General features: G+C 52.6%; 1 protein-coding gene across 7 annotated transcripts in view; it reads right to left on the bottom strand.

Annotated features, from left to right (window-relative positions):
• RPS6KA1 (ribosomal protein S6 kinase A1) overlaps positions 1 to 13,144 on the bottom strand; it is a 37,251-nt gene that overhangs the window by 3,853 nt on the left and 20,254 nt on the right. For 3 of the 7 annotated variants that reach the window (XM_062620816.1, XM_062620818.1, XM_062620820.1), the window contains 14 exons: positions 11,833 to 11,886; positions 7,388 to 7,504; positions 6,227 to 6,308; positions 5,869 to 5,949; positions 5,003 to 5,082; positions 4,337 to 4,443; positions 3,736 to 3,773; positions 3,487 to 3,629; positions 2,917 to 2,987; positions 2,579 to 2,667; positions 2,302 to 2,366; positions 1,236 to 1,338; positions 845 to 972; positions 268 to 393 (listed from right to left, as the gene is read on the bottom strand). In XM_062620816.1, coding sequence (XP_062476800.1) covers positions 268 to 393; positions 845 to 972; positions 1,236 to 1,338; positions 2,302 to 2,366; positions 2,579 to 2,667; positions 2,917 to 2,987; positions 3,487 to 3,629; positions 3,736 to 3,773; positions 4,337 to 4,443; positions 5,003 to 5,082; positions 5,869 to 5,949; positions 6,227 to 6,308; positions 7,388 to 7,504; positions 11,833 to 11,886 — 1,284 coding nt within the window. Of the gene's footprint in view, positions 1 to 267; positions 394 to 844; positions 973 to 1,235; positions 1,339 to 2,301; positions 2,367 to 2,578; positions 2,668 to 2,916; positions 2,988 to 3,486; positions 3,630 to 3,735; positions 3,774 to 4,336; positions 4,444 to 5,002; positions 5,083 to 5,868; positions 5,950 to 6,226; positions 6,309 to 7,387; positions 7,505 to 10,082; positions 10,391 to 11,832; positions 11,887 to 11,984; positions 12,015 to 13,144 lie in introns of those variants that run through there. The other 4 variants (XM_062620819.1, XM_062620821.1, XM_062620815.1 and 1 more) reach the window with 3 other exon arrangements.

Below are 13,144 nucleotides of genomic sequence, written 5' to 3'. Positions count from 1 at the left end.
TTGTGTCTGGCTTATTTAAGATCTGACATAGCCAGAGCAAGCTTTGCAAAGAAAGGTGAGATACTGTCCTTCCTCTGAGAGAACACTGCTTCCCTGCTATTCCCAGCTAAGAAACCTTGTGCAGTTACATGTGCAGCACAGGAACTGTCTATTTAGGCTCTACCCAAGCAGGGAAAGCAGTTTAATTCCTGGATGCTATTTTGGTCATTATGGGGATGAACAGAAATCTAATGGGGAGGGGGTCAGTTCAGATGGTAAATCTCAGACCTTGACTGCATATTCCATGTTGGTTGCTTTATGAATGCAGCGTTTGCACACCGAGTAGGAGCCGACGCCGATCACTTCCTTCACCACGTAGCCATCACTGAACTGGACGTTCTTGCCATGCAGTTGCTGCAAGAGGAAAGGGGAGAGCAGATGAGCTGGGAGGGTTCAGGGAAGGGTTTGTGCAACGTGATGAGTTAACTGCAACATGGAGCAAGCTGACAGACTGCTGTCTGCTACATCCCACAGCTTCTCCTCCTGCCTGGGGAGAGGGAGGAGAGAACAAGGCAGATATAGGTCAGTGGGCTAACACTGTCTGCATCTAGCGTGGTGCATTCCAGTGGCACCTTTCAAACCACACATGTCCCACCAGCACGGGTCCACCTCGGGAGAGGAAAGCAGAGATTCACATTGCCCTGACAACCCCTGCACGTGACAGCCAACAGAAATGAAAGAACAGGATGGCAAGAACTCAAACCAGACCCACACCAGCCTCAGGCTTCCTGTTAGCTCAGCTCCCACACACCCACGCTGGGGTATTACTGCGGCTCCCAACAGTTCTTCCTCTGTCCCCACGTACCTGTACAACCGAGTGCAGAGGTGACGGGGCTGGTTTCACCTTGACATCCTCCATCAACCCAGTTGCCACGAAACTGAAGCCTCGGAAGAGCTGATGGGCTCCTGCACTCGGGGGGACACCTGGGGAATCTGCAACAGGAGTTGAGGGACAACATGAAGAGGGCAAGCCCTGTGGAAGCAGGGAGCTCTGGCTCCTCTTTAGTCTATTCCAGACAAGAGCCACACCGCATAGCACCAAGCTCCCCTTTAACACCCATGTACACATCTGGGTCACCTCCTCAGTGCTGCAACCATTGGCAGCATGAGCAGGAGGCAGACCTTGCCCCCCTGGCACCAGCAAACCGCTGTTGTTTCACACAGGAAACTCCGGCCTTGTGTGGATTCCTACAAACCTTTTGGTGTACGTGATGTATATTCTGTGTCAAAATAGAAGGTGTCATCTGGCTGCCCCACTGCAGGCTTGAAGGGGGGTTTGATTTCTCTGCGGTACAGCTTCTGCAAAACAAAGACAGCTCCGAAGTGCTCCCACAGGTCAGTGTGCCCTCAGAAGGGTGCAAAGGCTCAGGAGGAATGAGGTTTTGCCAAAACAGAAACAGCTCTGTGGCTTAGCATTTACAGCTCAGCAGGTTGAGGGAAGACTTCATGCCTGGTGAGGCACTTGGGAGTCAGCTTGTGGAGAACTACTACAAGTTCTATTAAATCAAGAAAGAAAAGTGATCTATCTGTAACTCAGCCCCACTCCAAAAGCAGTGTCCATACACTATTTATCTCACCAGGTCCTGCCTCCTCCTAACTCCCATTAGGGCTCTGCTGGCACACACCTCTACAGGGACAGCCAGAGGAGATGCTCCAGGAGGACGTTTGTATCCCAGCACTCTCCCAAGTAGCCTTTTTAAAGTGCTCCTTGAAGCCAGACTTTGAAAGAAGCCTCACTGGCATTGCTGGGCTCAGTCGAGGAGCTGCTGGGTGCCTCGAAAGCATTAGAAAACTGATCTGCAAAATCCCTTACCAAGGAAGGGAAAACAGGGAAGAAACACAGTGATGCGGTAGGGCAGGGAGCTGGCCATGAGCAGTTGGGAAATGGTGGTTCAGTGATCACTCTGCTTCTCTGTACAAAACAAGGTATGGCCTTGCCACAAATGCTTCCCTAATTCCTTCCCACTTTGTGCAAGACAATCCTTGTTGTGCCAAACCCCAATGAAAACTTGCACCTTACTACTCCTGAGAAATGAGCACATTCAAACCCAGGTGAGATCATGGGCCGCTCAGGTATGGAACAGTTATTCACAGGACAAACAGGATTTTAGTTCTGGGAAGGATTATTGGAACAGATGGAAATGGAGATTAGAGGCTCTCCCATAGCTGGGCAAGCATCATGACCGTGTTATTATTGCAGCCAGAACTGCACTGCTGGCGTGGAGCAGTGAGGAAGTTTGCTCTTAGGTTTCTGATACTCACATTCCAGTCAATGGTGGAGTAGAAAGAATGGCGCTTGATCTCTTCTGCTCCATCTGGTCCAGAACCTGGAAGATGCACCCATGGAGTGTGTTGCATTAAACCACAAAGCGAAGGCTGATACCACGTATGCAACACAGCCAGGTATTACAGGGAGCCTGGCTGTAATTAAATGAGCCCATTAACCAAGCACAAGCACAAACATGCTGCTGACCCAGGAGGACGTGAGAGGCCCCGATAGAGCATCAGGTGCATTCAGAAACCCCCACAACTGTCTTACCTAATCTGTTGGCTGGGTTCCTTTTGAACAGGGCTCGCAGGAGGCTCTGTGCTTCAGCGCTCAGGAACTGTGGCATGCCCAGCTTTGCTCTGGGGAGGATGTTATGCAATTGGTTGCAGGTTTGGAGAAGTCAACCCACGAGCTGAGTGCAGCACCTCCACCCCCAAAAGTACAATCATCTCTTTGGCATTTCCACTGCACCCTTCAAACTGACTGCGGAGACAAACCCACTTGCCAAATAATGCCATGAAGTTGCGAGAGCCCCCAGATTGCAACACGCTCAGGGAAGGAGCAGCAGCTCACCTCCTGCTCATACATGAACGAGAAACCCCTCTTACTTGAGGATGAGGGTCATCGTCTCCTTACGATCCTTCCCCTGGAAGGGCAGCGAGCCCGTGAGCATTTCAAACTGGCAGGGAGAGAGAAGAAGGGGAGGTCACGATGGAGCAAGACTGGGGATTGCACAGATCCCACTGCACCTTCATCTGGGAGCTCACCAAAGCTTGTAAAGAGCTTGCAAGGGGTCAAAAGCCTAAGCTCTTGAAAGGCAGCTGATGTGCTTTCTCAGGAGGAGCTTGGTTCGCAAGGTTTGCTGGAGAAACACGTTCAAGCCCTCAGCTTCAGGACCTACCAGATGGTGGCACTAGATCTGCACGGACATGGACATCCCAGTGCTGGGATGGACACGGACACCCCCACCCTGCGCACCCCAGCACTCACTGGGACAACAACAGCTCTGCCTGCCCCCAGGAACACACGTTCCTGGCTGGGTGCCTGGGCAGGCTGATACAGAGCCCTTCTGGGGAGCCTGGAGAACATCCCCAGGCCAGGACGTCCACCAGACGTGTGGAATCATGCCGGGGAATCATTTCAGAGCCAGGTCCCCACACACGCTACTGGGTACGTACCATTAACACCCCGTACGACCACCAGTCAGCACTGTGCGAGTGGCCCTGGCGATTCACAACTTCTGGTGCCATATATTCCACTGTCCCACAGAAGGAATAGGCTTTCTTCTCGTGGTCTATAGCCTCCTTACTCAAGCCAAAATCTACATAAGAGAAAAACAGCGAGTGTTCATCCATGTGCTGTGAGCAATCACACAGAGAGGCCTGTGCTTCAAGAACCAGCCTTGCTGGTTTTGTGGAGTCCCTTACCTGTGAGTTTGATGTGCCCTTCTTCATCCAAGAGGATGCTACAGCATGAATGGAAAAACCAAGTTGTTACTGTCTGCAATAAGGGCTGAGAAGAAGCACACAGAGCAGAGGCTGGTCTGAGATGCTCTCAGAATCCAGAGGAGAAAGTTATCTGTCTCTTGCCCCAGTGCTTTAAGCTCCATCACCAAGACGTGAGTGGCAACAAGAGCAGCTCCCTTCTCTCTACACCCTCAACTTCACACTGAACAAATGCCCCACACAGGTTGTCCCAGCTCAGATCCTCACATAAGAATAAGCAAGCCATGCAGCTGGTGTGCATCTCTGCAGAGGCCCAGCCTGGTCCCTTTTCCCTCTGAAGGCTCTCAGTTGCTTAAAGCTGGAGCCCAGGGAGTGCCAAGGATTCCTGCTCAGCCATGTGGTGCACACATGCTGCCTCCACCGCGCTCCTGGCCCTCACTGCTGCTATGAGGAGCAGGAGCCTTGTCAACTGGCACTGCCACCTTCCATCTGCCTGGCCTGGGGCACTGCTCAGCTCTGCTGGCTCCAGGCCTGGGGCTGAGCTGAAGCACGGGCTTCCCTGCCTCCGCTTTGCCACACGTACTTCTCCGGTTTGAGATCCCTGTAGATGATTCCCAGGCTGTGCAAGTGGTCGAGCCCCAGCGCCAGCTCCGCGAGGTAGAACTTGACGTCCTCCTCGGTGAACATGACCTGCAGGAGGGGAGAGGGAGCAGACAGGCGCTGGGGTTACAGCGCTGGCAGTGGGACCAGCTCTGCTGCACATTTCACATCCGAGTTGCTCCCTTCTGCCCTTTCATTCCCAAGTTTCCCAGCCACCCTGAAGCAGGAATTAAGCAGCAGCGGCACCAAAGGAACCAAACAGATTGCTGAGCAGCAGGCACGCTTCCCAAAAGCTCTTTCTTTAGGTTTGCCAGGTTAGGTTCCCAGTCGTCTTCACCTGGCACAACTTCTCCTTACCCCTCCCATGCCCTGGCTTCATCCCAGGGAGGTGACACAACCACCCAACTGCAGCACAACATGTTTCTGCCTGGGTTCATTCTTAAAGTGATGCTCAGCAGAGGAGAGACCTGCCTCCTGTGCTGCTGCTGCTTGGCTGCAGAGGACAGGGCTCCTGTGACATCCCCTGCTGTTGCCAGCTCTGGGCTAGCAGCAGCTTGGAAGTCATTTCCACCCCTCTCCAAGACTTCGCAAGGATCAGTTGCTTCTCCCAGAGCCTCAGCAGCCCACCAAGATGCCAGAGCATACCCACCTCTTTGGAAAGCCGAGTGAAAAGGTCACCTCCTCTGAGGAAATCCAAGATGAGGTACAGCTTCCCCTCTGTCTGGAATGCTGAAACACAAGCCGGAGCAGGGATCAGACCCCTCCGCTGAGGGGGGGCTCCGTGGTGTCACATTAATCACTTAAATCCCAGTGGCTCCAGTTGTGCAGATGCCCTGCGTGGTTACTGGGTTAAACACAGGTAGGGCTGATTATCTGGGGTAAATGAGACAGCCTGTCCACGACATTGAAACTGGAGCTCACCAGCAGCATCCTGGCACTGCAGATAATCCTCATTTTATGGGGGGCTGGTTCCCTTTCAGCCAGTGATGCCCTGCTGAAAGGGCTGTTTCCTAAGAGAAGCACTGGTCACTTTACAGGAAAGAAGCTATTCTTGCCTTCCTGAGTCACAGCATTAATCCTGCCAAGCTCTGCTTTGGCCAGTTAGCTCTGCTGTCTCAATTTCTCCTCATTTCATGTTTTATCCTCCAGGATTTGGTGTTTAACCCCCTCCTCCTGGTCTATGCTCTCTTTCCCATCCAATAGCTAGAGCGAGCACGACACCAAAGACCTTTCTAGGACAGGATTTGTGTTCAGGGGGGTGTGAAAGATCCAGAGCAGCAACAGCCTTTGAGGGATACAGACTGATCCAGGCCTCTTCTCCATTTCAGGTATCTCTGTTGGGGATCATGAGAGGTTCTCAGTATCCTCCAGGCAGATGCTGCTGCTGGATGCCTCATGCTCATCTACCTGCTCATAGCAAGCGTGCCTGGAGCAGCATCTTTCCTTATTGTGTCTAAAAGCAGCCAGTGCGTGTTTGAGCCCCTCTCCCAGTGCCCCAGCTAGCTCCACACTCACCATAGTGGAGTTTCACCACAAAGGGATGGTTTACATCAGCCAGGATGTCCCGTTCTATCTTTGTCCTTAGTCGATCGCGCACTGTGGGAAGAGAGAGGAATAGCTCAGAGAAAAAGGCTCGTAGCATCCTGGTATCAGCCTTGTCCCCAGCCTTAAGCTCTTTAGTACCAGGCAGCTTGAGCCAGATCTTTTCCCACCTCCAACACTGCAACAAGGGTCTCTTACAGACGGAAAGAAAAGGAGACTGGGATAAAGATACTTCCTTTCCATCCAGCTCACACAGGGCCAACACTGACTGCTGTGACATCTCCCCGGCCCTCTTTAAGACACAGAAGCATTGCACGGCAGAGCCTCCTACCTTTCAGTGTCGCCTTCTTGAGCACTTTCATGGCATAGAGGTGGTTGTTGTCTGGCGGTGTGATTTTCCTCACCAAGAAAACCTGAGGCAAAAGAACACCACATTTGCCAAGCACTGAACACCAGGAGCAGGAGCTGGATGCCTCCCGGAGTGGCAGCCTCCCAGTAAGCCTAAGCAGCAGCCGGCCACAGGCCTGGTAAGATGCACCTCAAAGTCTCCATGTGAAACCCCATGAGGTTTCTGGTGAAGTGCTGTGTGCAGACTCCTCTACCCCCACCTCCAGCCATTACAGCACGAGTGCTTTTATACTGCACTTCCCTCCTCTCCAGTCTTCCACACCTCTTGCTCACTCCTGCAGTTCCTGCCTGGGAGCTGTGATTTGAAGCACTGATGCTTCACTGTACCACCAAGCCGCCTGGTGACTTGATGGTTTGACAGCCAGATCAACTCATCAATGAGGTCCTGCATCCCCTGTGGATCTGACCTCCTTCCCTTCCCTGATGTGCCATGTTCTATATTCAGGCAGCTTCAGAAAGACACCCCCTTTCTTCTGCACAAAGCCCCCGCTGCGTTTGCCCAGGGGACAGCACAGAGTCCTATCCAAGCACAAGTCCTATCCACTGCCAGTGCTGGTAACTGCCTGACATGAAGCTGATTTAACATGTGAGCAGATGGTCAGTGAGAGACCTGGATTATTTCCACACTGACATAGATAAGAATTACAGGCTACTTCCTTCTCCCTTCACAGAAGGGAAACTGGACCAGAAATAGGGGCCAAACCCAGTCCCTGGCACACAGCATGATTTCTGAGAAGAGAGAGACGTGCCTGAGTCCTCCAAGTCCTTAATTCAACTGACAGCTTGGCAGCCTTTAGAGGGCTGCAGGAGGTCCTTCTGCCCTGTATGACACCTGCATTCACAAGCAGGACACTCCTTGCCTCCTCATCACCTAAAGAAGAATTACAGGGGAGCTTTGGGCACACAGGCTGGTCTCAGAAGGCAGCACTGATACAGTTGCCTTTCGGGTTAAAAGCAACCATTTGCTCGTCAGTCAGATTCTCATGATCTGGTGGGAATCAGTAAAGTGATTTTGCTGGGGACAGTCCCCTTTTGTCACCAAAATCATTGATGTGCTGTGACACAAAGGAAGAAGGGAACCCACCTTGCCGAAAGAGCCCTGTCCCAGCACCTTCAGGAGCTCAAACTGTGACGGATCTGCTTTCTCAGAGCCTTCCTTCACATGGTGGGTGATGTTGATTTCTTTCACAACACCTTCGCCCTGCAAAAGAGGGGGAAAGCTGCCTGGGAATGTACTCCTGAACACGGGAAAGGAAGCGTTATCAGAGTGAGGAACAAGGATTGTAGCTACAGCCTCACAGGAACCACATCTGAGAGAACCACGAAAGCTGGTGCTTGTCACAGGTATCTCCTGGCTTCAACATCTGGCCTTACTGACTCATTGGTAGGCTCACACCAGGCAGCCTCATTCCATACCCTGCGCTCTCCCCGACGGCTCCGCTCCTCACACCGCGGGCGCTGCACTGCTTTGAACTGCGTTTCAGAAGGGTGCTTGAAAAGCACCTTCCTTTTTAAGGCACTGGTAGCAAAAAACAGGAGTGTTTATGCCACGCAAAAATCCCACAACACAAAAATACGGCACTGTTGTCAAAACACGGCCAGGGCTGGCAAAAACCAGACATGTTGGAGCCCATCTGCTCGGCAATCTGAGCAACTCCGCAACATAAGTCTTAGTGCATCTTCAGCACATACAGATGATGCTTTAACAGACTCAAGCCTTCAAGAAGATTGAGGGGAAGCCAAGGTCTCTGGCACATGTTTTGTTGAAAACACATTCTTTTATTGGAAAAAAATAAAGAAGGAAAAGAAATTTAATCCGCAGGATCTAGAATAAACTCACCAGCGAAGCTGGGCCAGCACACGAGAACAGCCACAGGCCCCATGGTGATGCTCCAACACCTCTTTTCCCCAGCAAACCCTGTCCATACCCTGGTGCACAAAGCCCAGAGTTCAGCTCAGGAGAAACACCTTGTGCTGCTTTCTGTTTGCAGCCCAGGGATATATCTCTATATGTAAAGAGACTTTTTATGCTACTTGTCTTCCAGCTGCGCCTTTCCCTCTACTTCTCCTGATCACAGTGAGCCAGTACATCCTGACTTGGCTTTCCTCAGCCCCTCTCCCAGCTGACCACAAGGAGAGCCCACTGAGTAGGCTGGACTTAACTCCCCTCTTCTAGAGACATGAATCTTACTAAGGCCAGAAATCCCATTGTAGCTGTACATCCTGCAAGGGCAAGTCCAGGCTTCTCAGCACTTCAGTCCCACGTTATCCAGGTAGAGGTGGCCTGGTCACTATTTGGACCTGAAGTGCAGCAATTACTTTCCAAAGGGCATAACGGTTGCTCTCTGACCCTAGGGCAGACGTGGCCACCAGAGGCTGTCAGAAACGGGAACTCCCGTTTAGTTTTTCCCCTTGCAATGCTGGTGGAAGGAAAGCTTTGCTCTGTTTCCTGAAACGATTCAGCTGCTTGCTCTGGAACCCAGCAAATCAAAGCGGCTTTTACAAAACAACAGGAACCAAGGTTCAGCCCTGCCTCTCCTCCGCAGCCCAGCCCAGCCCCTTCTTGGGGAGGGTGGTCCTGCCGAGCACCCGCGGATGTGGTTGCCTGCACCGAGCACCCTTCCCTTTGCTCCCCGCTCCCATGCTTGGCTCTTCTCTAGCTTCAGCAGTGCCTCTGTTTCCCTGGTGGTAGCTTTGCTCTCTCCAGATCCTGTATTATTCAGACACTAAGACCCGGCAGAGAAGCCCTCACTCTCAGCAGCGCAGCACGTACAGCCCGAGCATGAGGAGAGGGCAGGGGGCAGGAGCTGCCCTCTGTTATCCTGCCTTTTGCTGCCCTGAGTGATCACAGGCAAGCAAGATCTTATAATCCCTGTAACAACAAGTTTTTGTGTTCCATGTGATTCCCCAGCACCCCCACGTCACCCTTCTGGTTTCCTTTGGAGGCTTAGTCCATGGCAGACAGTTGCTGATGGGGAAAAGCTTCCCAGTTCTAGCTAAGAGCCTGAGCAGGAGTCAGCCAAGAGGTCTCCTCCTGCTGGTCCTTGAGCAATTCCTCAGTAGGGAGAGACCCAGGGATGGGAGCAGTGGAAGTTATGGGCTCTTTCCCCCACCCCATCTCCATGAAAACACTGGAGAGAAACCAGGTCTCCACAGCATCAGCACTTGTACAGCCGCAGGTTTCTCCCTGTAGCATCGCACACCTATGCCGAGAGGAACTCTTCCATCCACGCCGGCACATCTGGACCCATCCTCCTACCACAGCTCTTCAGGAGCTGTGGGAATCCTTCCCCTTGGCCAATGGCAAGACCCACTGTGTTTAACTGCAAGTCTCAGCAGCCCAAGCTGTACCTGAAGGCAGGCAGAGATCTGCACACACAGCCTGCCAGCCACATCAGCAAACACACACATACCAATGAGACCAGGAGTGGCATCAGCCAAGACACTGCTGAGAAAAGCTTTGAGATGCCATTTGGCATCTTGCTGACACGAGGGAGGTTTCTTCCCATGGATTCATCCAGTACCTGTAATTCAACAGCAAGCTGGAGACCACCTCCTACAGCCTGTTTAGCAGCACACCAGAACAAGTCTCCAACACAAAAGCACCCCTGTGCCACCAAGCTGCAGCACAAACAGGCTTCACTTGCACCAAGTTACATTCCTTCCAATGGCAGCAGTAAGCAAACTATCCCAGAAGACAGAAAAACTAACCCAGCATCAGCCCGACTGCATGAGCAGGGACACCAAGTGAAGCCAAGCAAGCAGGCAGCAGTACTGACCGGGCTGGAGAGCTGGCTGGGGGCAGGCAGCTGCAGGCTGCAGGGCTTGGCTCGGTGCTTCCTCTGCAGCCAGAGCGTGAGGAAGGCGCAGATGCGAGGCAGTTTAGGGTCCCTCTCCATCCTCCCATCCCCGTCAGCATGGCCCAGCGCCGCTCACCACCACCCCCGGGAGCCGGATGGAGCTGATGCAGGTGGGTAAAGCCCAACCAGCAGATGCGCAGTGGAGACGAGCGAGGGTTCGTGCTCCCACTCCCCAGCAGCAGCGCTTGTGGTCGGGGCTTTTGGTTGACTTTGCTTTTGCTTTCAAACACAAAGAACCTCCGAGCTCCTGGTTCACGTGGGGGGGACAGTTCGCTGACAGAGAGCGCATGTGGTTTAGCTCAAGTGACTTCATGTAGAGCTACACCAATGACACGGCACCGGTGAGCTCCTGGGGGCTTTCCGTACCAGGGGAACATTCTGAGAAGCCGCTTGCTCTTTAAAAAGGAAAGAGAAAAACTCCTGAGACCTCTCACCGAAGCCTAATGCCACCTCAGGAAGCTGCACAGCTCTGCTCTCACACTGTCACAGGGGTGGTGGATCGAGCCCATAGGCAAAGCCTCTGGCATCACATCCTTCATTTGCTTTGCGCTGCACAGGGGTCCTCACTGTGGATGCTGGAGGTGCCCAAGAGCCACCCGGGGAAGTTCCATGCAAGGTATTTTTAGGGCATTTCTGATGCAGACAGCTTCTGCCCCCGCTGCTGCTGCATGTTATTAGCAGGAAAGAGAGGGGGTATTCAGATCTCTTGTTTTGCCTCCTTCCTCCTCCAAGCCTGTCCCTCTTTGACCTTTCCATTGGGTCAGGACAGACAGATGTTTTCTGCAGCAAGACCCCAGAGGGTGCAGGTAAGAAAGAAACCCCTTGAAATGAGTAAAGAGACACCCATACACCTTTGCAATTAGAAATAACCTGATGTCAGCAGTGATTTCTGAGTACTCCAGAGTGCAGAGAATGAAAAGAGGATCTGGTTTGGACTGAAGAGACTATTTATGACTGTCTTGCCTCCTCCACCCCCATAACATGCTCTTTGAGAGCCAATAACGAAAGAAACGACTTAACACCAGCAAGGCAGCTGGCCCCAGCTCCACAGAGGGAACCTCAATAGCTGATGAGGTCCAAAGCAAGGGAGCTGGGAGCAGGAGCAAGAGAGCAGCATGGAACCATTCATACTGACACCTCCTTCATGCTGCCACAGGCCAAGTGAAGCAGAAGCCGTGTCCGTAATGTACCATCCAGAGGTGAGCATCACTGCTTCTGAGGAGATGCAGCTCTCTGCACACGGGTCCAGCAAGACCTGATAACTCTTGTCCCGACCAAGAGAACGCTGCATGCTGTGTTCTTAGGTGCTCAGCGCAGGGAGAGGAGCTCAGAAAGGCAATCAAAGAACCCCACTGTACCTCCAGGCAGCGCAAAGGCTGGAACGCCCAAGCAGACAAGATCAGAAAGCCACAGGAGACATAAATGACAGCATGGAAAGGAGTCTGCTGTGGGGAGGAAGGAGGAGGAGGAGGAGGATGAAGTCAAGTCCAGGATCTCATCTGAGCAAGTGAGTAATAGCTGCTTTCTGTATTAGCCATCCCTCCTAGCTGAGATGGGGTTTTCAGAGAGCTCTGCTCATGCCCCCACATACGTGGGGCAACATCATGGGACAAAGTGCAGGTCAAATGCATGAGTCTCCTCGAGCTGCACATCTACAGCAGGCTCTTACCTTGTCTGCCGAGTCCACAAGGTCTTTCTCTATCCAAGTGATGTCTGATTTTGCCTGCAGGACAATAAATGAGCATCAGCACACAGGGGCCATGATACTCTGCTAAAGTTTTCCCCACAGACTTGTTTAGCAAGACCAATGGAGCTGTTTACAGTCACTGGTGGCATCACCGCACCAGACAGTGCTCCTTGGGATGCGGTTCTGAGCCGTGTTATTAAAGGCTTTAATAAACCCTGACAGGCAGTGGAGAAGGACACGGTGATGGGACTTGATGACACGAGTTCCCCAAGAATCAGCATCAGCCAAGGAGAGAGAATTCAGTTCTGGCAGGTTGATTAACCATAGAATCCCAGAGTGGTTTGGGTTGAAGGGACCTTAAAGCTCATCCAGCTCCAACCCCTGCCTCGGGCAGGGACCCCTTTCACTAGGGCAGCTTGCTCCAAGCCCCTGTGTCCAACCTGGCCTTGAGCACTGCCAGGGATGGGGCAGCCACAGCTTCTCTGGGCACCCTGTGCCAGCGCCTCAGCACCCTCCCAGGGAAGAGCTTCTGCCTAAGAGCTCATCTCAGTCTCCCCTCGGGCAGGTTAAAGCCATTCCCCTTGTCCTGTCCCTAAAGGCCCTTGGCCAAAGCCCCTCTCCAGGTTTCTTGTAGCCCCTTTAGGGTTTCTTCGGCTTCCTCCAGGGTCACACTCAGTGTTTCTAAAGCAACCAGGAGGAACATGCTCAAACACCCAAAGCCACCACATCCCTTGAGGGCAGAGCAGGGCCAGCCCCACTGCTCCAACAGGTCCTTTAACAGCATCAGAAATGTCAGTTTATGCTGCCTCCGGGGCCAGATGCAATTCTGTGAACCCTCAGAGGGAGAGATGCAGAAGCATTTAAGGGGAGCTCAGAACAGAACTGCTTCTCATATCTGCTAGCATATGGCTCCTCCTTCCCCAAACCCCCCCAGACTTAATGAAGAAGTAAGTTGTTGCAAGGCCAGTCCCCACCCCTGCTGTGTTTTAATGGAGGTACACATAGGTTTGCTATCACATCTAGGTACTTTTCACTTGGGGTTTAGGTAACAGCCAAGACTGAATAGAAAAATCAACCCCCCAGATCAAATCAGATTTGAAACGTTTCCTCTGCGAGGCTCAAGTCTTTGGCTGCGGATGAGATAAAACTCATGTGACTGCAGACAGAGGGCATCTAAGAGGGACTCGAGCTCTGACTCCTCACAGTGCTGGCAGGGCTCTGCGGCGCCAGCAGCATCAACCGATGGGCACAGAGTGACCTGAAAGTAGGATGGGAGCTCCGGAGAGGCGAGAGG

The sequence above is a fragment of the Pezoporus occidentalis genome, unplaced genomic scaffold (assembly GCF_034315485.1).
Source record: "Pezoporus occidentalis ecotype Australia unplaced genomic scaffold, CSIRO_AGI_Poc_V1 ctg223, whole genome shotgun sequence".
Taxonomy (NCBI): Eukaryota; Metazoa; Chordata; class Aves; order Psittaciformes; family Psittacidae; genus Pezoporus; species Pezoporus occidentalis.
This window is presented reverse-complemented; position numbering and strand designations above follow the sequence as displayed.